Genomic DNA, 24,794 nt, shown 5'->3' with positions numbered 1-24,794 from the left:
AACATTTTTTATTAAACAAGCCATCCATACTGCACCGTAGGCTGTTTGAGTGTAACAGTATGTTACAGTCTGCAAAGTTAATGCAGTTAATATTCAACTGAACTTTTGGGGGGTTGCTAATCCCTTAGGCGGGCTTAGCAGAAAGGGCAAACATATTTATAGCACTTTGAATCAGACTGCAGTGAACAAGTAAGAGTATGTGTTATACCATGCAAATGTTATACAATTTCAGGAAAGCTCAGTGCATAATCATCTTTTAATAGTACTTAAGTTGATGAAGTATCTCGTCTATAAGCAACAGAGTTGTTGGTTCAGTGGACAACAGGTCTGTTAAAATGAGACTCTGTGAAAGGTCTTGAGATTCCTGTTCTGGTGATAAATTCTGTAAGTTCTGAACAGATTTATGGGCTGTTTAATTAGGAGCTAACTGTATTCTTTAAGCTCTGTCATTTGTATTATTCCCTAATAGGATTTCATTGGACTTTGTCACATATCTGACTATGACTGAGCGCGTGCAGGGTTGTCAATAGCCTATTGCATATAGCCCACGGTCTCTTGCTATCTTTGTAGAGGTAAAAAGATCATTCCTGAATGATCTTCCCTCCGGACACTGGGTAGAGGTTGCTTTGGTTAGAGCCATGGGCGCACTGGGCAAAAGAAACAAGAGTTAAGTCATGAGTTGTGGGAAGTTCATAGAGAAGCTGAAGTGCTCCGACTGAGGATGTCCAACAAGGAGGGTCATGTTTCTGTGAGACACAAACTCTCCGTATTTACGTCTCAGACAAAACTTGCATTGCGTGTAAGGTTATACAGAAAAGCACATGAAGGCCCTGTACTGCTACCAACCCATCAGGAGCCAGAAATAAATAAATATGATCTTGCATTTTCCACAGAATTTGATTGTGTGGAGGTTTTAGTCTAATAAAAAAGAGGTCCATCGACTGGTAGTCAACAAAAAGTCATTCATACATTTTTTATTTTATTTTGAGAGAGAGATTAATATAATTGCTAAGAGCTGTAGTCCGTATGGTAGATTTTTAAGGTGAACTTCTGGTGCCATACAAACACAGAATACAGTGGCCTGGCACAGTGGCCGTTCTATTCTAATTAAGATTTTTTTATATATTTCACATTTTGGCTATTTCTTCCTTTTTTTCTAGATATTAAATATTGGAATGAGTGACTCCAACATGGAACTTGACCTTAAAGGGGGGTTGGGTGCCTGAATTTGTGCATGTACTCAAGTAATTTATTGATTTGCCAGCTTACCTGCACCCATTCCCTTCCTTTTCCTTTTGTTCTTTGTGAGCCACATTGGCCTTTCATAGTCCTTCAGGAAAAAAAGTCCTACAAAATAGTTGATGTGTCAGAATTATTAGGAAAAATGGAAATATGTTGATAAAGATTTTCAAATCTCTCTATTTATTATATTTTCAGTTTAAAATAAAATCACTGAATACCAGAGTAAGTTAAAATTTTGTATTGGAGTTGTTTATATCTGAAGTACCAGACAATAACTAGTTTATTAAATGTAAAATTTCGAATTCCAGAGTATATTAAAATATTAGCTCAAACTTCAAAAGCCTCTCCCAAGGAAGGAAGGAAATTAGAATGGAATTTGGGCTAATCAGGTTAAAGCCCTGTAGGTCTGTAACGCATGCACAGGGATGATGTGGATGGCACTGATGTGGGTTCCTGTGGTTCCTCATCCTCAGTGTCCCCAGCTCATCATTGCGTCAGCTTCCATGCAAATCCTAGGCAAGATTTAACCTTATTCTTCGACACCTATAACGAGACTCCATAACATTTAAGTCGTTTTATTAAAGAGTAAATACAGACATCCATAGTAAACACCTAACTTCACAGAGTATGCTGGTGAAGGTGTGCTGGATCTTAGCTACACGTCCTGCAGCCGTCTTGGAGCTTAGAAATAAATGAAACCATCTTCAGTTTTATTGGGAAAACAAGGAGTTAACACTCCGGTGATGTTAACTGTGATAAAAGGGGTGTGTGTGTTACTGTGCTGTACTCTATACATTTATGAGCTCTTTTTATAGTACCATTCCCAGCAGCATTCCCAGGAGCAGTCCAGGTCCAATCAGGACTGGTATGCCATTGTGCGAGGTGTTGTTCTAATTCATGTGTAAATGTGGAGTGGTTGCTGCCCTGAGGATATTACAGTGAAATTACAAACAGGGTAAAAAATAGTAGGAGGTGTGGAGGAGAAGGAGGGCAGCTGCAGCGAGGTGCACTTGTCTCATCGGGGTTGCGGTACGTACAGCCGGATACCAAATGATGGGCATTTCATGGATTTGTAAGTCTGCTGCCTTCAAAACAATTAGCCTCATTGTCTTTCGTTTGTGTCTTAGTTATTTAAACAGAAATGTAGAAAGTACGAAATGAATCGCTCCTGAGATCTTTCCAGCCTCCTGTTCTGTCTAGCAATGACCAACCTCAGGTGCCTCAAGGAAAGTTGTAAGAGCCTCACAATGGGCAGACATGGGATAATCTTCTCTCTACACGTTCTCATCCTAATCTTTCATTATTAGGGATTAATTTAAGCTTTGAAGCATGAGGTTTAAAAACCCCATACTTGTCGTTCCCCCTCCTCCACCACCAACCTTGTTCAAAGTACGAAATATCCTCCCAAGCCTGTGATCGGAGCTGTTCTGGGGGTAATCCTACCTGCTCCTTGGTGTGCTGACCAGATCTGCAGCTTGGGAACTACCGTGGTGCTTTCGCTTCCTCTGATGCCAGAAGGCACTGGTAGATCCTTTTCCGCAGCGAGGTGGGCAAAGGCAGAAGCATGTCGAGGAGTGGTGGCCTGGGTGTTCCCGTGTCGCTGTATGTCAAAGCTGCGGTGCTGCGGCTGGATCTCGCCCCTTTCTTTTAGTATCTTAGTGGCTAATTTGCAGTAAAGCACAATAGGAAATAACCATAAATAAATCTGGGAACCTTTGTATTAATTTCTTTCGCTAGCTGTGTACATATGAGCAGCTTGCCATTTGCATATGTGAATCTTGTCATAACAATTTTGGGAAGTGATTTGTTAATAATCAAGTTCTCAGAACAGCTCTAAATCAGTAATTGATGTAGGTCTGGATAAAGCAAGCCTTCCGCCTGCCTGTTTTGTGGAGCATTTTTGGCAAGTTTCAAGCTAGCGTGAAAACTAGCCATCAGAATAAAATTTAGGACAGCTGGGATGCTTTGCAGTGAAGACTTTTGGCTCCACAGTTCAAATAATCACAATAGCAGCTCAATTTAGCCTTTGGCTGGATAGGTTTGGCAGGGCACAATGAAAAATAATTATTTCATGGCCTGCTTATTTGTCCCTTAACAAATAAACTCTCTGACCTACGCAGGCTTATGTAAATATGCTGCCGTATGTGGGGTTGTAGAACACTGTCATGTCCCCATTTGGAAATATGCTTTATTTCACCCTCATGTTACAAACTTTTTTTTTTTTAGAGTTCTGTTTGGGAAGCAAAGAAAGGGATAGGAGGTATCGGATACCGAAGCTCAGACAGCCAGGCACAGAGTCTAAAAAGCCATCTAACAGTCTTCTTTCTGAAAACACGTCCATTAGTATGCAGTGTTTTCACTGCTGTAATAATAAGAGCAATCATGATACGAACAAGTCCGTCTCTTCACAGCCTTCCCACGCGGGATGGAGAATGACAGCTCCTGAAGCATTTGGATATTTGCCTGAATGTATGCTGCTTAGCTAACCACGGTTCAACTTGCTCTCCATCTTATGGCTTCCTGGATATCCTTCTCAATTGTTTCAGTGACAGCTTAAAATGTGAGACTTGGAGGGGGGAGATAAAAGCTGAGCAAAAGGCTTTTTGTGTGTGTATTTAGGGGAAAGTTTTATTACACTTGATGATGGAGAGACGTGCCACACTATTTTCTGTTCCTGCGATTTTAGTATTTGCACTTTCTGTTGCACCGGCAGCAGCCAATCCATAACCTTGTCCTTCTGCTTCCCACTCTGGAGGGGGAAAATACACAGAAGAATACAGATTGATGGTTTTGTCTTCCGACACCACCATTTTGGTTCTGAAACAGTAAAAGAACGCCTTTTCCCCAGTGATCTGAAAGATCTCTCTAGAACATCTGCCTTTACACACTCGGGCACATAAGCACGCACACGTGCATGCACACGTGCACAGGCTCTCGCTAAGGTGGCTGTGATCTGTTTTTAATAGTGGCACTTCTTCTCAAAGTGTCATTTAAAAAAACATCAGCAGTCATGTCATGCATCGGGATGAATTTCTAAATGTAAATGAGATTCTCTCAGTAATTTATTTACATTTGTTTTCAGCACAACAAATGAGACATCACGTAGCTTCATAATTTCCCATGACCGAGTCACCAGCATGAGGTGTGTAATTTACCCTGATTTAAGATGCTTATCTAGAGGTTCTTGCAACAATACCTGGTGGGCTTTTTTTTATACTACTTTTTGCTGGCTTTTAACCCATCTACTTCACCTCCTTCTCTGTTTTTCAGTTGAAAAAGAAGCATAAATGTGTCTGCTGTGCCTTTTTTCAGTAGAGCTGAGAGGGCTGGCTTTGTTGCCTTGGTTTGTATATTATTTTCCCTGCCATTTCCTTCTCATTTGGTAAAAATCGGAGGAGGCTTCCAGAACGTTCCTTGATTTACAATCTGATGATGCAGGAAGGAAATGCTGATTGTGGACGTTTCTGATGGAAATATGTTCGTCCAGACATGAAGCATGAATGGGAAGTGGCCTGCAGTCGTTGGGTCTCCCCTTTTTTCAGCGGAAATACTAAATCTTAGGCCTGGTCTTGGCTCTGCTACTGACTTCGAGTTTCTGATCTGCCTGTGCCTGAAATGATACCTATATCGAGAGGGGATGTGAACACCAATTTCCAAATAATGTGGACACAGTCATGTACTACAAAACTCATTTATTTTAAGCCTGTAGTTGGAACATTTAGTTGTCTAACTACTTGCTTGAGTATTTCAGGTAGGTAGATGATTAAAGGTGCAATGTACCATGCATACAATTTTGTACCTCTTATCTTGCAGTCTCAGTTAAGGCTTGACTAAAAATCAGGGCAATAGCTTTTGTTATTTTACAGGGTAACAACACAGGAGAACCGTGAGACTTGATGAAAGTTACTGGTAGTTCAGCAGCAGTGCAAAATGCTATGCTATATAATTATGCTGTGGCAGTAGTTTGGGATGTTATCGTGCAAAAATACTGTACATCTTTATGGAGGTCTGCAGGGTTAACCATACGTGGGTGTTCTTTTCCTCACTGCGAGGAAGCATGACATTTCTTTGTGTTCATTCCCAAAGCAAAATTCAACGTCTTCCTTTCAACTGCATAAGCAGATTCCAAAAATAATAGATTTGGACTGTTCTTTAACGTGCTTTGCACGTACTAGGACCCAGTTCAAATTTAAGTTTTGGCCTGCTGGCCATTTTCTTAACGTTGCATGGGTCTAGCACCAAATTATGCTGATGGCCTGTCTATCACCAAATTATTTACAGAACTGCAGTTAAATTATATAAATCTTCCAGACAAGCAGTGCTCTGGGCAAATTATTTCATCAAAGTTATTTTCCATGGTATACTTAAGCAAAAGCTTACAGGAACAACATGAATCTTTTTTTGGTATGTGATTATGCGTATGTGGTAACAGCCCCCTTTTTAGAAATAGCTACCTTTCTACCTGGGAAAACAGAAGGAAACCATGATATGAAAATTAGTGATCTCTATATTTTCCTCAGTTTGAAGCAAAAGTCTTACGTTATGGAAGTGCAGGACTCGGGCCGGCAGCAGAATGGCCATTTCTGCACACTGTCAGCTCGTTCAAGGTCTTGGGACTTTTTTTTTTTTCCGTAGACTCATAACTGCACACCTCCGTGCGCTTGTAAACTCAGGTACAAGCACATCAGCCGGCTGTACTAGTTCTTTGTCGCATCCAGGCCCAGTGGTCACTGTCCACTTTTACAGGGAAGTCCATTTGCGCATCTGAAGGCAGTATAGGCTTTTACTGCGCTACCCCCGTCTAGCAAGATTTGAGCTGCTGTACGATTATGAAATGTACAAAGAGAATATAAATCCCTAAAAGCAGCCCCAGCTTCCTATTATAACTGGCATCCTTTCAAACGCTGTTCCAGAGTTTAGAAATATAGTCAGGGGAGAACATCTATATTTGGGTTTATATGTAATGGTCATACCTACTGGTTCACTTGGAAAAACGTTGGCATAGATCACTATTTAAGGACTCTGGATGCAGTGTTTATGTTTAGCTCCGTGTTTTTTATCACTGCATATTTTCTTTCAGTATTCCATTTTAACATCTTCGCGCTGTGGGACAAGAATGCCTTCCCAGCCTCTGCATGGTTGTGCGCTTTTTGTCTCATGAATACAGAAATTCAGGTTTTAAACTGACTCCCATGCATAAATTCTACTGGGAAAACAGGTGCTTAAAATCTGTGTTTTCCAGACCTCTCTCCGCCCATATTTTTAGGGTAAAACCCAGCCACATGTAGATGGCAGACTCAAATGGGACCTCTGCACTCAGGGCCCAGATGTTGAAAACCTTCCACGCGTGAGGAAGGACAGCAGGCTCAGAAGCGCGTGAGAGCTACAGGTTTTTGCAAACTGAACATCTGATTTAACCTAATTTGCGTCCAGTGTTGGGCTGCGTTTGTTGTTATGGAGGACTACGCAGACCTGGGCAACCCACTCTGCAGCTCAGCTGGGTGGACTCAATCCAGGCACACGAGAAGTGGGTCTGCAATAGCTGGAGTTCCATTACGTTGTCTGAGGATTTTTTTTTTTTTTTATTGGCAGGATGCGAATGTATGCGAAAGTTGGATCTCCTTTACTCATGATCCTTAGCAGATGCAAGTCTGATTAAGGGCCCCCTTAATTTAGAAAAGCTCTTAAAGACAGGAAGATACTTAAAGCTGGCTTTGTCAACAAAATGGAGGAGCTATGCTCTTGGGGCCCATTAACAGTGGTGCCAAGATGGCCACCACTGCACAAATACTGGGAATTAAGTTTCTAAAAAACCCAAGAAGCTCCAAATTGTATATCTCACAAGTTCTTTACTCCCCCAGTTGTAATCCATATCTCACTTATTGCTAGAGTCAACAGTCTAATAGTAACAAAAAATACAACCTTTCATCATCTATTGATTTTCAGTCTTTAAAAACTGACAATAAGCTATTTTTTGTCCAATTTCTCAATAAGTAGGAACATTTATTGGTTTTTCAGTTTTATTGCATTACATTAGAATATATTGTACTGCATATAGTTAGTAATGTAGCATCAGTAGACATGTTTACGTTCAGCAAGTAACTTTTGAAACTGCATAGCTCAACTGAGATATGTAAACAAATTTGTAATACTAGTTTAATTTAGATTACAATGCAGAATACTCAAGCTTGAGCTCATTTTTCTATTTATTCTGTTATGATCCTCTAATTAATGGAGGAGAATTGCCATAAAAAATAATTACAGTAGAACATCAGTAAAGGTGAACATCTACTTTCTTCCCTATATGAGGGAGAGGGAGGAATTTTGTAGTTAAGCAAGCTTCACAATATCTGGGTTTATTTCCTAGAAATTTGCCACAGACAATGTTGTACAGGTTGGGCAAGTCATAAATTCTGTCTGTGTGATACTGTGTGTGTCAAACGATATTTGACACATGAACATCTCCTTTCTCAGTGACCTCTGTTACCTTCTCGCTCCTTTTAAAAAAGGAGACAAACTGGAATATGGTTTAGCTGTGGTAGACCTTGAGATGTGGATCCTGAGTTGCCTCCCCACCGCCACCTGCCTTCACGGTGGAAGATTACCTGGTGGGTTTTTTCCTTTCCAGAACCTGTCAGGAGACAATCTGAAGATCAACAGTTGCCTCTTACTTACTCTTGTGATGAGGTATGGCAATTTCATGATATTTTTATCCCTGCTGTAGAAGCAGTTTAAGCATTTTTTTTTTTTTTTTAATTAAAAAGCAGTTAATTTTGCTTCTGGTGACATTCAGCCCCACAGCCAAAGACAGTAAGGTCTCAGTTGCTTCCGTCCTACCACCAGAAAACCTGAGGTAGAGGTGCCATGGCTGAGGTGAGGATGTACAAAACGACCTCTGCTTTAAACCAGCTGTGCCGCTGCGCCTCCAGTGCTGGCCTTTGCAGCCCCAAGTGCTTCTTCTGCTTCGAGGCTATCAAAGTGATCATCCTGGCAGGCTTCTCAGATGAAAAATTTCACCTAGGTCATGAAACATTTTCCTGTATACTATGAACATAGAGACAGTTCTGGCCTATGTTTCATAACCATTGCGCAGTGAGCGGAGGGAGAACCATTTGGGCAGAAGGCTTCATGTTTGGTGAACTGGGTGCAATTCTGCAAGGCATGGGCTCTTGCTCATAAGCTGCTGTGGATCTTGCTGTCATCTCTGCCTCACAGGATCTGACACACAAGGAGTTAATAGATATCCAATGACCAAAGCCATTTATATTTCTCTTTATATACAGAAGTGAAGTGGAGCATGTAAAATTGGAAAGCAGAACCAAACCTGAAATTCTCTAACTTTATGACTAGTGTGTGTGTGTTATTTTCCCATGATCTTTAATTACATTCTGTTCTGGAGGGGGGAGGGGGGGGATGCTAATCTGGTGCACCAACTGAGGGAAAAACAAACTGCTTTACAGCGGGAGTCTAGATGACAGCACACAGCACATGCAAAATTTGACATTCATATGAAAGTGAGCTAAGCAAGACCAAGAGAAGAGAGCCAAAATGACTGCAGCAAGAGGAATACAAGCAGTTGAAGGAAACCACGGTTTCTCTATTCATTGAAATACCACAGCCGACCTTTAAGGTGGTGGTGATACGATGTAGATTTTGTAGGGCAGCACCGAGAGAGATGGCTGTTATAAAGGGAATGCGTGATTGGACTCGGGTTCATGAGAAGCTAGGTTTAGAAGAGAATTGCCCTTCCCTCTTTGAACTTACAATAGAGTGGGGTACATCTCATTTCACTGAATGGAATGATGCTCCTTTCAGGACTGCTGTTTGCTGTGCTTGCTGCTGAATTTCCAAGGGGTGTTTGAGCCTGGATATTTACTGTAGAGATGCTTGCAATCAGTTGGAAGAGATGTGACTGAATGTGAAGCTTAGTTCTGTGTACGTACGCTCCTGCTCTCTGTGATTCCGCCTCAAGTTGTATATTCAATATCAGTCTGCAATAGTAAATAATTTGTAGGAGTCCAGCTGTGACTTAAGGCTTCTCTACAAACAGCATCCAGGGTGCAAAGTCGTGTGATACCCGTTTTCTTCTCTCACTGGATAAAATAGCCTTAAGACTTAGCAGCGCTATACGCTTGCAAGGTGTAACTATTTATTGGAGTAAGGGGTGAGCGGACTATGTAAAAACAGAATTCCCAGTGCGTTCTAGTGTCGCATTTGAAAGGCAACGGAGAGTCTGACCTAAAGTTATCCTGTGTAAATAAAGGTTTAGGAACAGGTCTTGCCTTGTCTCTCCACTATTCCCCTGCCCCCGCCCCTTCATGTTCATTAGCCTACTATTCATTAGCCTACTATTCGAATGTCAGTGGTAAGTTTTGTCCTGGTGGATAGCATGTTCCAAAGAACCTAAGTTCTTCTCTGGGAGGAGGACCTGGGCAACTATGATGTGTGCCAATTTAACACCTTTGAGTGGCATGTGAAGGCATCTCTCCTGCTCCCCAGCAGCGCTAGCCTGTGAACTGAATAGTCGTGGAGCCAACGGAGCAGTACGTCTTATACCTCTCTGCACCAGCTGTGACTGGTGTGGATCCCTGGGGTGATACCGAGGATGAAATGAACTCTTGTGTGCTCGGATGTGTCGATTATGAGCAGATCATCACTCGACACCGATGTTGTTATCCCATTCTGGGCAGTTTTACCTCTACCCCCAGGAACAGTTGTAACAATGAGCTTTAATCTGCATTCCAATTTTAAATCTGACTTTTATGTGAACCCTTAGAAAAAAAAAGTTAAATTGTGCTTTGAAGAAGAAAATAAGTGAAAGGTGGAATGAGAGGGTACAGAATAATCAGGATCCTTTTTTCTCTTTGGTAGATGCTAGGAAAGAAAAGGAAGATGCTATGGATCCTCTCCTCTTGCTCATTGTTTTTTGATCCAGCCCATTATACACACTGGTCCCAACACCTTCAATCATTTCCTATCAGCTCTGTCGCTCAGAGGCCAGACTTCACTCCCATCCCTTTTAGCACCGCACTGGCTCGGGGAATTCTCTCGGGGCAGCCTCTACAATTGCTGCTTCTTGCCACTCTCAGCTGGAGCAAGCACACTGCACTTGGGCATCCAAGCCCGACATCACACTTAAGCCATACAAAGGCCACTGGAGATCATTTACATTTTTCATTAGCCTTCTAAAGTAGTTGCTCAAAAGGTACAGTGGCTTTCCTAGCTGTTTGAACTCCCTTGGAAAGCTGTCATTTTGGATCACTAGTCCGCCAGTGGCCTATAATTGTTATGCAAAACATTGCACAAACATAACATAACTAATTGCACAATTAAGATTGCTTTCTCCTCATCATCCCATTCATCATACTTCTCATCCACACCTATAGTCAGCATCTGGCATTAACAAAGGCCGTATTTGTCACATTAATACATTCCTTTTGTAGTGAAAACGCCTTTTGTAGATCCCTTTGTTACTTACGGGTCCTGTCAGCATGTTCAGTAAGCCTGAAAATGGTGTTTCGAAAGCCTTGTAGTGGACATCCCTTTTTCAAATGTTTAATGGGAGTGTAATGCAGTGGTACTCCAGGATACAAACGCAGCAACTCTCTGAGCTCAGAAAAGGGACCTAATACAGATAAGCGAAGGGCCCCCCTTTTCTTAACAACGTTGAAGTAAGTAATAGTGGTTTGTTACTTTTTAAAATGTGAGGCAAATAATGCAGGATAGCTTTTCTTCACAGTGGGTATTTCAAGGTCATCAGTCCTGTTAGCCTGACGTAAGATGCGTAATCAGTTCATTCTGATAGTCCACACCAAAACCATGCAAGCCAAACCTATGCTGAAAAGTACAGGGGGCAGCAGGGAAAAGTCCAAGAATGTGAAGCCAAAGATGAGAAACTGCCCGGTACGCTTACTGCCAGACCTGGGCAGAAGGTTTTGTGCTTGAAGGTATTGAGGGTGCGTTTGCCACTCATGTAAGGACAAGGTGGGAGCGTCTTGGATTGGAAGCCTAAGGAGGTCTGCAGCACTATAATTCTTCTTGGGAAAAGGAAATGATGTAAGTTTCTACTTCTGGAATCTTTCCCCACAACTCTATAAATTTAAAGAAATAAAACACAAACAGAAAATTGATTTTTGAATGACGGTGAATTATTGTCATTAGAGGATATGTAGTTTTGTGTCAAGGGAAAAAAACCCCTCGGTGTACTATGTGCTACTTTCTGAAGCATTACTTAATGTACCAGTCATTGCTGGGAACATGGAGTCCTTTTAATGCTAGTCAGGTAATATGTCATTCTCTCTGTAGAAACTCTGTGCGGCAGAGACATGAGTTATATACTGATGTAGTTATCAGAAGATCATGTGGTAGGACTAATGTGAGTCACTACAGTGGAGTTTGCCCTGTTTGAAATTTTTACATAATTAAATATAAGTGAGTCATTGTCCAAATTCTGCCAAAGTGCAGATGTCTTTAATTTAACGTATGCAGTTCAGCTTGCATATGCCTTCCATAGGGTGAGCATCTTTTCCTTTGTACACAGCCCTGGGTTAACTCTGGTCTAGGAGCCGTTTCCTTTCGCCATTCAGCGTGCAACACTCCCATTGAAATCCGTGGCAGCTTCGGTAAAAATAGCTGGAACACCCAGACCTTAAATAGACGTCTCTGCTAGTTTTATGTTCTGCTGGTAATTCTTTAAATACACGTAGTTAGATCAAAACAAGCGTATTTTTGTTTCTGTAATAAGGAAGGATATGGCCTACATATCCCGGTGAAATACGTTCAGTTGCCTTCTGCGACATCTGTCTCTGTACCAAGGCAAAGACCAGAGAGAGGATTAGAAAGGTGAAGCAAGTTTCTTTAAGGGAAAGCAAGCTGGATATGCTTACATAAATATTGGACTTTTTAAATGATAAACTTCAAGATGGTGCATGGCTTAGTGCTCAGGGGTAGTTAAACCAGATCGTTTTACCCGAGATTAAAACCACCCTCCGTGCAGTTAGCTACATCATCGATGTTTCTGAAGATTTCACAAAACATTTGGTTTCTGAGGTCTGAAGATGACGATGTACCATCTCTGAGTCATTTGGCTGAAGAGGCGGTAGCTTTTCTTTCTTTCTTTTTCTCTTTCTTATTTTTTCCTCCCCCTCCCCCTTTTTCTCAGCTGCAAATCTAATTGTTCTCCATCTAATGCTGGAACGTAACAAAAATGTGGTTAACCATCACATTCAGAAGTAGCTCATAGTTTTGCTGGGCACAGAAGGAAAGAACAGGCATATATGGAAATGTTGGAAAAATGTCTGATTAACTCATGAGAGATAGTGAAAATGACTAAGGCTGCTCTGCTAATTTCTGAGTCACCGAGTAGATGCTATTTTTTCTTATTTGTCAACATCTCTCTTAATAGGCACATTAAATAATGTTTACTACTGTAAATTCTTCCCCAGGAAGGGAAGAGTTGGATTTAAATCCATTTCAGTTTCACCTGCAAGTTGGTCTGGATGAGGTACCAAGTGTTTGATGAACTTGCACTGATTTTCAGATTTGTTGCCAGTCCTACTGTCAGGCAAGTTTTGTATGCATTACTGATTTACTTCAGATGCTTAGCACAAACTGTAAAGGGGATGGCTGGTTCATTTCTTTGGGAGTTTCGACCTCTCTCTACAAGCTCTATACTTGTAACAATCCTAGTAATATAGCTAGGATCCTGTTCTTGAAAGGTAACCATTGAGTCTTACACCCGCAGTTTTCCTTCTGGACTGTAAAATGGTGTGCTACCTTTCTTTGGAGCTCAGAATAGGAGGCTGTGTTACAGGAGCAACTTGCCTGTTTTATTAAAAAAGTCAGTTGTTCTCCTATAGAAAGACTGCAGCCTTACGCAAGAGGGCAGCATGTATGCTAGCCCATCCAGAGAGTAGCCAGCCAAAGGGGTGTATGTTTCAAACAGCCTCTGAGAGTCCTGAAAGCTGCCTTAGTAATTTATTGACGGCAGAGATGAGAAATAAATTCCTCCCGTAGTCTCCCTCCCCACGCTGCTCAGTTAATACTGCCAGCAAAGGAAGAAGGAAGTTCCCACACCTTCACCTTCACCTTCTGCAGAGAAAGGATTATGCAGGTAAGCAGTCCTGCGTGCCAGGTAAATAAATAGTCAGACTCAGGAGCACGTGATTTTTGACACTCTCAGTGCCTACTCCCTATTCCGGTTATATTTAAGTGTTCTGCCTTGTTCATGATATCTGAGCTTGTTCCTATTAACGCGTCCCCCCCGCCCCTCCCAGTAAAAATCTTTGTTGCAAAAAATAATGCTGCACGGATGTGCCTGAATAGCGAAGCACAGTGTCCTAAATGATGTAACTCGGGTTTTGGGAGCGGGATAATTGCAGTAGTGTGAGGCTTCTTTTAGAATAATTAGTCTTGCTGCGAACCAGGGTATAAAAGCCTGTGCAGAGCACAGTAATAATGCAGTTACACCATTTCCAGTATTTGTGTGCCCCTGCATAGCACTGCAGATCAGAGCAGGCGTGCCCACAATGATGGTCAAGGAATGATTTCATCTGTGCGGCCCTGTGCCAGGACTGCGATACAAAATACGTGGGATTCATTCTAAAGAAAACAGTGGCACTCATCTTCCATACTAAACCACGAGGCCTTTGAGATCATTAAGAATCATTTTTACAAAGGAGAGGTTTATGTTTCCATTCATGGAGCCAAAGCCTGTCCTCGAGCCCTGTTACTACCTGGCACTTGCCCATCCAGGAGTGAACTCTACTTCAGCTGCATGCACTTGCAGATGTTGGGATTTCCATTTCAAAGTACAAACAATTCTAATATTAAAAAGGCTATTTCCCCAGTGGGAATATGGGTTGCATGAGCTTCTTGACTTTTCTTTTTTGTCTTTTGATCGTATATGATAACACCTTTAGATCTTTCTCTCACTTTTTTTTTTGTCGGCATCACAGTGGACAAAATGTCAGTAGAAGTTAAAGTGGAAAGCGTCCTTGGAGAGATAAAGGTTCTCTTCCACCGCCCGCTATATGGTTGACTCTGCTGCTCGTTTCTGTTGGGGTTCAGTCTGCTGGGGCGCTTCATTGCTTAATTTAAATTTACTTATCTGTTATATAACTAAGGGATAGCCTTGGCCACTAAGTGAATCTATTGATGGAGGGAAAAGGGATTTTCTAGAGCGCCTGTGTGCCTTTCTGAGACAGGGCGTTCAAAAACATCTGATAAGGTAACGTTCAGCTGGTTTTCTGCAATGACTTTTATCAGTGAGCCCTAAAAGCATTGATACTTTCAGGCATTATAGCTGAAGAGAACTGCAATGTCCTTGAACTACCCACTAGCCAAAGGAACGACATCTCCAAACTCAGCTGGTGAATTCCCATGCACTGTCGTACGTGACTTACTTTTCCCTTTCTCTCTGGGATGTCCGACTGCTGCCAGGACCTTGGCTCTAGTGGGTACACAACACTAGGCTGGTACCGCTCTCAGGTGCTGCCTGGATTTGCTGTTGCCCTCAGAATGCCTGCTCCTATATTGTATAGTGAGGATAATCCTTTGTTTAATTTTTTTTAACATTTTGAAAGGAAAATAGGGGTCTCATTCAGGTCTTTCCATTTTTGCATGATAGTACAGTTGAACAACGTGTACATGTGTTAATTAAACATCCCTTCTTATCACTGTTTTGGTAAGTGTCCTGTAAATTTAATCACTACGACACCTCTGTACACATTACAATCCTTTTAAAGATCTAGAGAAAAATCCTGGTGGATTATTCAAAGCACTAAATCACACAGAATTACAGTAGTTATTAGAGGCATTAAAACCTGTGATAAGAAGCTTTATCATGCATTTTTGGGGAGGCTTAGTCTTTATCAGAGATGACTGTAAATAGAAGTGAACAGTAAAAAAACTTGATAACAATTTATTTTACAGTACATCAATAATCAGGTACTGTAATTACAGTATAATTACATGACAATTATTGCATAGTAGGTAACTACAGTATATTAGTTTTCTTGTTTTTCTATTATCACAACTACCTGCGAGACCTGAGCCAAGAAGGGGCCTTATTCTACTCCCGTTTACCCTGGGTTTACACACACATGCACACACACGCGCATTTACATTAGGGCTGTGTTTTGGCTGACTTCAGAGGACTTGAACCTGTTCACATGGAGGAGGAACAGGCAGTGTCACACGCTAAAGTAGGTATGATCTCTTCCACATACATACTTCTCTAGACTCAGGACTATAAAAGAAGGGAATCAGATTTTAGCTGTGGTTATATTTAGCTCTCCAATCCCCCCCCCCGCCCCCCCCTTTTTGGCAGTGGAAAAGTTGTGGTATTCTTAATCACTTAGATAAACCTCTCAGTTACAGACCTACTCAGTGTGTGGGTGTTTATATTACATCTGTAGATTATTTATCTCTGTACATCCGCATCTGAATACAGATTAGATTAAGTCTTAGTTAATTGTACTTGGGCTGTGTGTGCATGCCTGTGTTTACATATTTCCGGTAGTAACCCTGAAATGTTCTGTCATTTTGGGGTGTAGGCTAAGTGAAGATAACCAATTAAGTATGACTTCTTCTAATTTAATACTCTTTACAATGTTAAAGGTTCCAGTTAATTAAGACTAGTTGTGAACCTGGCAGAAGAAGTGTTCATGTTGAAATTAAGAGCTTTTCTTGATAGCAAGTGCTGAAGATGTAATACAAAATACAGCCCGTGAGGAGTATGGAGTGGCTTCTGCTCCTTGTGGCTTTGGTGGGAGCTCAGCTACACCTCTAAGCGCAGATTTGGGCAGCACACCCCAAATAAGCTCCAGGGAGTTTGGAGAAAGTCCAAAGGAAAGCAATGAGGGTGACAGGAGAGTGAGGAGATGTGACCTGTCAGGAAATACTGATGATATTGGGGTTGCTCGGCCTGAAAAAGAGATGTCTGAGGGAGAACATGGCAACGGGCTGTAAGAATACAAAAGGCTGGTGGAAAAGAAAGTCTCCATGGTGAGAAATGGAGGGTATGGGAAGTAATTTGTTAAACACAACCAAACAAAATTCAGATTAGGTATTAGGAATGAGCTTCTAAGGTAGATGAAAGAAATCACCAGAAAAAGGCAACTCAGGATGTTGTGGCATTTCTTTTGTTGGAAATTTTTCAGAAACAGGCATAGATGGTCCTGCCTGGAGGCACAGAGGAGGACAAAAGGCATCAAGACATCTTAACAATGCTCCTAGCCCCGTTTTCTGTGACTTGATGACAGTCTGTTTAAGAATCATGGCTGTGAGAAGGTGGCATGTTCCCAGTTTGCTTACCAGTGGGTCAAGAGAAAAACAGATGGATTGCTCATCTGAAATAAAAACTCTATCCAGTAAAAGGCCTCGGAAAGAATCAGCATCCACATGGGTTTGGTAAACTCCTGAAACTTCATTTCTATCAAGATTTGAGGGCAGATGCTACACTGGCTGAAGCTGGTAGCAAAACTTCCCCTGGCAGCAGTGGAACCAATGTTAATTTATAGCATAAAATCCCTGTGTTTTGCTCATCGTTTTGAACTAGTGATTGCACATGCCAGGCATAGTTTATACTGTTTAATAATAAATTATACAGTGAGAATAATTGCATTTCCAAAACTAGTGACCCTACTGGTCACTTTAACTCTGTAACCACCATGCAGTTCCCATATCTAAAGTCTAGTAGCAAGTGTGAATGTACACTTAACATGCTCTAATTTCCTTTTCTCATCCTTTTGACTGAGTAAAATGTCAAGTAATATACTTACTATCCAATACTTGTTGATTAGGGGACTCCATGTTTAATTTTCAGGTGAAATAACTCAGATTTTTTTTTTCTCGTGTGAAACAACTCTCATTGAGATACCAGTATAACTTTCATAATGCTTCCTAATTTTTTCTAGAAGAAATTTTGGTTTTATTTCTATAGTACCTGACATTTGTAATAACCACTGAGAGGCAGTGATCCAGCTGGAGAACATTTTGCTTGATACACCAAAAATTCTTCCTGCAGAAGATGATGGTACTGTTTTTTTTAGGCTGGGTTTGTACAATTCAGTATAGAGAGGTAGTTTTTTGTTATCCTTGTTTTTTGAACATATGACTGATGAATAAGTACTGTATTTACAACTTTCTAACTGTACTACAAGAGGACCATGCTCTTGGGCACATGGAAAGTATGTTGTATTAAGTGATACTCCTAAACCTGCTTTCGCTCTGGGAAACGCTTCAAACTGAGGTTTTTTGAAATTATAACTCCCTCCTAGGTACAGGTGATGCTCATGGCCCCCGTTCCACCTAGCTTATTATCAAATGATGTGCAAAATGCCAGACTGATGAGTAACACGGAAGCGCTGCATTATTGGGACAGAAAGATTCAAATCTGAAAGACTAATTTGGAGGTTGTTGGTTCCTTTGCAAGTATTTAGCAGGCAACATGAACAGAAAGATGCTGAGGTTGCTGTTTATGGCTGAGGCCACTTCCATGCAGTCCACTGAGTGTATTTGCAGTGCTCATTATACTGCTGTGGGGTTTGGTCTCCATTTCAGAGAGAAAGGGGTCTCCAGTGGTTATCTGCACACAATGAAAGAAGGACTTTCTAAATTTCTCTTTAGACTGCCAGTATTTCTAATGCTAAGGATTTTAAGGATATGGTTTTCTAAAAATTTGTTTTATTTTAGAAAACATTCTTTTTACAGAGGCACATTAGGGAGGAAAGGTTAGGATTATTTAAGGGAGGGGAATTAATTGTGTCACTTCTATGGGCATTTAGGCAAATTGCCTCACTCGGAGTTAAGAGGCAGCATGGGAGTATTTAAGTGTAGGGTATCTGCAATGCACTTTATGATAGTCTTAGCTTACGACCTTATATCATTTTATTCCTCTATTAAAGCAAGACATTCCACACTGAGACTGAGATTGTGCACGGTGCGGTAGTTAGCACCTCATGTCTCGAAGACTATGTGGTGTACTGTGATAAAACAGTGAAGGAAATGTTGAGTACTCGAGAAATTCGTGTGATAATCCAAGAAATAAAAGGTGATGTCTGATATGTGGTAGGATGGAAGATATGTAAATAAGATGGAAAAATGTCTAACTCAAAATTACATTCTATGTGTTTTACCCATAAACTTATTTTAAACAGTACAGCAGATGCCACAGTAAAGAGAATAACTTAAAAAGTAATTATGGGCCACCCAGAAATACTAGACCAAGTCCCTGACTCCAGAGGTAGTAAAGACCTCACAGGTCAGTCCGGTGATGGTGCTTAGTGTTTATGCGCTAATTTGGCATTTCACAGGGGAGCGCTCAGATATCTAGGAACAGACTGTGCTGACTCGGAGCACCCTCCTGCCTTGGGGGGGAAAGGAGAGTGACTGATGAAAGATTTTGTTTCTTAGTGTTATTTTACATGAAACCAGTTCTCGCAGGAGGAACAAGAGGATGCCTTTGGACAGTAGCAGTACTGAGTTCTTTTCTGCATGGGAGCCAATTCTGACCCTGCTGATGAGTGCTCACTTTAGCCTGACACCATGGATATTGCTGCTTAGGGACTTAGGCAGAGCTAGTTTATGGCTCCTAGATAGGTTTTGGTGCATGTTACATGGTCCAGTCCTTTGCAGAGAGATAACCTGAGCCGTGAGTAGAGATGTAGCTCCAAGGTTCTGCGGACCTTCAAGTCAGAAATTGAAAAACATACAGTGTTTAGACATTTTCAGGGATGGGGAGCAATCAGATTCTCAAGATCACTGTTTATAATAGATGAATCAATTCTTCTCCAACTTTTAGGTATATAGATGCTTCCTTTTGACTCCAGCCAAATCCTGCATTTTGTGGGATGGTTATTTCAAGTACAGGTGCTTTTGGATGAGAACAAAGCTATCGGTATTGTATTGCAAACCAAGCACAGGCTCTTGAACAGACAACTTTGTGGAGCCAGCTGTTTTTCACAGTGAAGATGTTGTATGTTCATCCAACAGCCAGGCCTTACGTTGTCTCTACGTGGCAAGTAGACATGACAAGTACATCAACACTTTTTCCTCTAAAAGTTCTTCACAAGAATGTAGAGCTTCATTTAAGTGACGTAACATGAGGCCTAAGATGACAAAGAGGTCCAGACCACCAAGGCTTTGCGTATCTTAGGCTGCTTGGTGCAGTGAGATTCATCGGTCTAATATGCACTTTTGGAAAGGTGTCACTGCCCCACTTCATCTAAATGGACGTTGAGTTGCCTACTCAGTGAAAAGCCTTTAATTGCCAAACTTGCTAATAATCTGTGTGATCAAAGGTACGTATAAAAGGAGAGGGAGGAGAGTGAAAAGCTGTTTATGAAAAGCTGCAAAGTCCAATGCAAGTAACAGCCAATATTTTACAACAAACAGGAATGAACTGGGCGGTGTATCCATGCACGTTCATTAAATTGATAAAAGGCAAAGGCCAAGGAGACTGGCAAAGCTCAGGGCGGCATCAGGAGCCTCCAAAGGGAGAGCCAAGCTCCCTAAGGCCAAATGCAGGCAAGAGTCAGCCAAGCCAGAGCAGCCCAGCAGAGCCCATGGCTGTGTGCATCCCTCTCCGCAGGGCAGCTAAAGCAGGGAGCTAGAGAGGGTGTTTTTAAACCACTTGTGCATGCTTTTTTGTGAGTGGTGTCTCCTGTTTATCTTTGGAGGAAGCTCAAAAGTGAACTGCCGCCTTTTTGGTGAATTCAGCCTCAGCTGGGACTCTGTTTGAGGTGTCGGTGGGCAAAATGTGGTTTAGCACTACGAGGCAGAGTCTGGGAAACAGAATTCCTGCATCTAGTGTTTGGCTGCTAAGTTTGGCATTTTTATGATTTGCCATTGCCTTTGAATGGAGCATGTGTCACAGTGAGACACTGAGATCATCCGCTGAGGAAATGCTCTTCCAGTCTACTGGGCACTCCTCTAGATGAAGCAATGTTACCTACGACTTCTGCATTTAATATTTTCCCTGCTGTTAAATAAATAAAAAACAAAGGATTTCCCAAAAGGATTGGAAAAGCAATTTTAGAAATGTTTTTTCCAGCAGAATCATTGGAAAAACAGACTATTCATTTCTATGGGAATTACGTTTCCATTCCTGAATTATTTTTATAAAGTTTATTTTTCAGTAGAAATTCTTGCTGTCTATTCCCATTTGATTTTAGGATTCTCATAACCATATGGGAGATCATACCCATGCTGAGAGTTATTTCATCTCCTCTGTTTCATTTCCCCATCTGTAAAACAGAAATAATGGTACTAGCTCCTGGTGTACAGTGTTCATTAATAAAAATACTGTTGAAAACTTAGATACTGTAATGCTTACAACCCAAAAGTCTCACTCTTAAACACGGAAATGATAGTTGTGGGGTTTTTTTTCTGTTTGATCCGATTAGTTCAGCGGGAATAGTGTAAATTGGGCATAATTACCACAGAAGGTAATAACTTTAGTTATCACCCCTGGAACTACGTTTAACCTGTTGACTGAGAAATGGCTGATACTTTGTGCCCAATATCAAATCCTAAAGCATCGGGCAAACTTTTAAAATGGTTCCTGCCACTCTCTGTATGCCAAACACATTCCAGCTACTCTTAGAGCTGCAGTACCAGTGGGATGGATTTCCAATACATGGCATTTCCAGGAGGACCCTCCCTTTCATGGGACAACTGATGCCTGAGCACCGGTGCCCGCGGTTTGGCACAACTGCAAGCCCAGTCTTGGTCTTGTCCCTGGAGCTGCAGGGATGGCTGTGCAGGGCAGGAGGTGGCAGCACAGACACCGTGACCTGCGTCCACTCTGTGGCTGCTAAGTTAACACGCACACGTTTTCTGGGGCGCAAACTGTAGCTGGAAGAACAACGGAGAGGGTCTTAGCACAGCCTGCAACGTGTGCAAATAAATAGCAGAAAAAGGAACACAGGTTGGCATAGCTGAAATATCCCTATGTGTGATTAAAAATGTATACCTTCATTTGTTTTTCCTCATGCAACCAAAGCATAGTAAAAGAAATATACCTGCTCAGGCACCCGGAGTTTCTTCCAGGAAGGTCAGCTCCCAGAAATGAAATGGAAAAATAAATTAGGTAAGAGTGATGACTGAGAAAAAAAGTGAACTTTATAACAAAAAGCCAAGAGTGAGATCTCGACATATGAGATCTTTTTGCAGCACAGGATTCAACGAGCGGTAAGTTAAGTTATCACAGTTAGACTCCATCTAAATATGTAGATAGATTAAAAAAGGTTTCATTTTCTTCCCTCAACAGTAGCTGCTGTGTGGTTTTTGTTGTTATGACTTTTTACAAGCATTGTTTACACAAAAATCACATTATTCTCCCACGACTGACGTAGCTGATGATGTAAATACACCCGCTCAGGGTCTGTTCCTCAGAGAGGCAGAGCACGCAGGGCGCTCTGATCTCCTCGGGCTGGCCGGCAGCTCTTGATGCCAGGATTTTGGGACCGGCCGCCTTCGTGTCGAGCTCTCTGAGCTCTGTCGTGGGAAACGAGATCTGGTACTCAAGGAAAAAAGGACCTCATTTGAGAACCGCGGTGCAGGGTAAATCTCCCTTTTCCTTAAGCAAAGCATTGCGTAGTGTCTCTTCTGAAAAGGAGCACGCTTCTCGGAGTGATAGTCAGGAGACTGTCTGGCAGGATGCAGAATAGAGAAACAAATTAACCCTATCTCTGCGTTTAGCAGTGATATTAATACTTTCCCAGGCGGCGCTTACAATGTACGTCTGTTTGGTTTTTTAAGTGACATTAAACTGTCTTCAAGGTAGATCTCTTCCAAAATCCATTCCAGACAGAGAAGAGGGATCGTCCGAAAGAAGCCGGTGGCGGCAGGACGGGCTGAACGCGCGCTCCCCGTGAACAACGAGTGCTGCTCCGAGTAAGACATCAGGGAAGGACTTTGCGCAGGAAAATAATGAAAGCACTGACAGGGTGAGACCACATGCAGAAAAGGGAAAGCTTATTTCCTTGAGAGGCGCGATCGCGCGTTATTAAGGGAGCATTGTAAGGAAACAAGATTTTAAAAAATGACTTCTCGCAGAAGCAATAGAAGAGGAATTTCTCGTAGGAAAGGAATGCTAACTGAAGTATTTTCCTGATACAAAACCATTCCAGTGTTGTGCAGCCTGTGAGGAAAAGAAAGAAAGTGAAACTAACTGGGAACGGCTCAAAGTAGCTTCGCTCTATAAGCTAAGAGAAATGAGAGAGTCAAAAAATAATGCAATTAATTAACTGTGCATTAGATAACTTTATAAGTGTTTACTTTAACATGGAAAATATTTGTTCTTGTGTGCGTGAAGGCAGCCTTTCTTTATTTTTCTTCGGTTTTAATGTGCCTTACTTCTAATGGCAGTAGTTTGATCCGTTTTCAGCCCATGAAGATGCCCATTTGTTACACACGTAGCTGGAGATTTTGGCAGATCTAGGTGTAAAGCCAGCGGAGCAGAATGTATATTATAGCTCTGCATTTCATTTCTAACAGTTAATTATTTGCTGGTTCTGAGCGAAGGTTCTGTATTCAGTCTTGTGCCAAACACGGTTAGCGTTAAACCCATACCCTGCATTAAGCCTCTGGGCTAAGGGATGCGGATTTGCTACTTAAATGTTTTTTCTCTCTGCCAACTGCTTTGTTCTGGCTATCTACTCCGTAGCTGTTGTCCCAGTGATCTGAGTAGTCTTCTTCTTTCCAGTGGCTCTTAAGTGTCCGTGTTTTCATCAGGAAATGCGTAGTTCATTTCGTCTCATAGGCAGGTCGTGGCAAAGACCGTGGGGAGGGGGATGTGAGCTGGGACAGTATATTGGGGAAGACTCAACAAGACAAATGGCATAGTACTTATGCAAGAGGGAGAGGAAAAGTCCTGACCCAGTGCTGAGTCCAGCCCACGTGTTGTCTTCTGAGAGACAGTGGGGTGGGAGAGAACACGCCCAGCAGCACATGGCGTGGAGGCACTGTCTCCAGCTCCTCTCTGCGTGCCAAACGTAGCCGCAGGCAAGCAGACTTCGCCAGCAGCTTCTCACAGCTATGGCCATCCGCTAGGTAACCTGTTCGTGACTGTCACGGTTTAGCACGGGGTAGGTATAGATCGAGTGGCCCTGGTTTTCCATTTGCGTAGTTGTGACTCAGTTGACTGTAAGAGATGTGCTTTTGATGTGGAATGGCAGAAGCGGAGGTGTACGAGAGCCAACATATAAAATGGTATAAATCGGATCAGATTTGGGTCTCTTGTGTTGTCTCAGTGCCCAGGGACGGCTTAGGCCGTAACACCCATTAGCAACATGGGAAGATAGGTGTGTAATTCTCACTTTGGAGGAAAATACTTTCCTTAGTGTCCATGTGCCAGCTGCATCGACTCAGAACACTGTAAGGAGCTCCATTAAGTTCTATTGGGTCCATAATCTGCACATTAAGAAAAATTTACATGATAGATGGAGCTGTTAAAGTCTAATTGGGTAATCAAAAATTAGTTAATGTGCCAAAATATGTATTTAGCTGATAAACTCTAATGGTTCCAAAGGGTTCTAGTATTAATAGAAGGCATGCTTGCACATTAAGGAGTTGAGAGTAAGATATTGCTCTTCTAACACTCGTTTCAAATAAAGATCCCAAGGCACTTGACAGATATTAAATCACTTATTGATTTGATTTTTCCAAAATATGTCCATCCAAGGCTCTGGTGGAATATATGTTAACAATAATGTCAAACTTGCACATAAATAATAAATTATAATTTCCCCCTACTTCCCAAGTCTATCAAGTGCAATAATCACTCCTGCCCTCAAACCCAGTTAAAATCTCTCTAGGCTGGGTCTTCTTTAATTGAACCATATTATGTCCCTGTGATATACTCTGTCCACTTGAGCGATAAATAAGTTGAACCCTAGTGAAATGAACTGGTTTGAAAAGGGGTAGAGGTAAAGTCAGTGGCAGAGTCAGTAAAAGAACATGGCATTGCTGGTTACTTCTCCTTTACCCTGCAGAGCAACCAACGCAGCGTTTGTGTATTCACAGAGCCAGAAGGATGTTTTGGCATTCTGCAAATAGCTTCCTTACCTATTCGTTCAAATTTTATTCTTTTTTAAATGGAGGAAATGAATAAGAATTTTAAAATAACTCTTCTGCTTAATGGTTTCAAAATGTCCTAATGTATTATTAATAGCATGCCACTCCCACATTATAATGGCATGTGGTTCTGTGTTTGTACAGCATCTAGTGAATAGGGACCTCATCCAAGAGGCTTTTGTAGGCTCTTCTACAGTTCAAAGAGATAATGATAGCTTTATTTTAAGATGGAAAAAGGTTACCCTTGTTTTATGGAGGAAATGGAGGCAGAAAAGTAAAACCTGTCGCAGAAGTAGAACTAGACTCCAGGCTCAGATGTTGCTTTGCTGCGCTGACTACTGGACCACAGCACAGAGGCATTCCTAAACTTGCGCCTGTTAAAAACAATTTATGCTTTGGTTCATATATGATGTGCCTTTATTTCTTTATGGGATTTATAACAATAACTATCCTGAGTGTATTGGACCTCTTGT

At 41.7% G+C, this 24,794-nt stretch overlaps 1 protein-coding gene across 7 annotated transcripts in view; it reads left to right on the top strand.

Annotated features, from left to right (window-relative positions):
* Positions 1–24,794, top strand: part of ESRRG (estrogen related receptor gamma) — a 392,451-nt gene that overhangs the window by 38,262 nt on the left and 329,395 nt on the right. Inside the window, exon 2 of one of the 7 annotated variants that reach the window (XM_075496432.1) lies at positions 22,054–22,193. The exons of the other annotated variants lie outside the window; for them this stretch is intronic. Within the exon in view, the coding sequence (XP_075352547.1) occupies positions 22,177–22,193 (17 nt within the window). The 5' untranslated portion in view covers positions 22,054–22,176. The remainder of the gene's footprint in view (positions 1–22,053; positions 22,194–24,794) is intronic. 7 annotated transcript variants of the gene reach the window in all.

The sequence above is a fragment of the Mycteria americana genome, chromosome 3, assembly GCF_035582795.1.
Source record: "Mycteria americana isolate JAX WOST 10 ecotype Jacksonville Zoo and Gardens chromosome 3, USCA_MyAme_1.0, whole genome shotgun sequence".
Classification (NCBI taxonomy): domain Eukaryota; kingdom Metazoa; phylum Chordata; class Aves; order Ciconiiformes; family Ciconiidae; genus Mycteria; species Mycteria americana.
The sequence above is the reverse complement of the archived record's forward strand: the minus strand, read 5'-3'. Positions and strand labels throughout refer to the sequence as shown.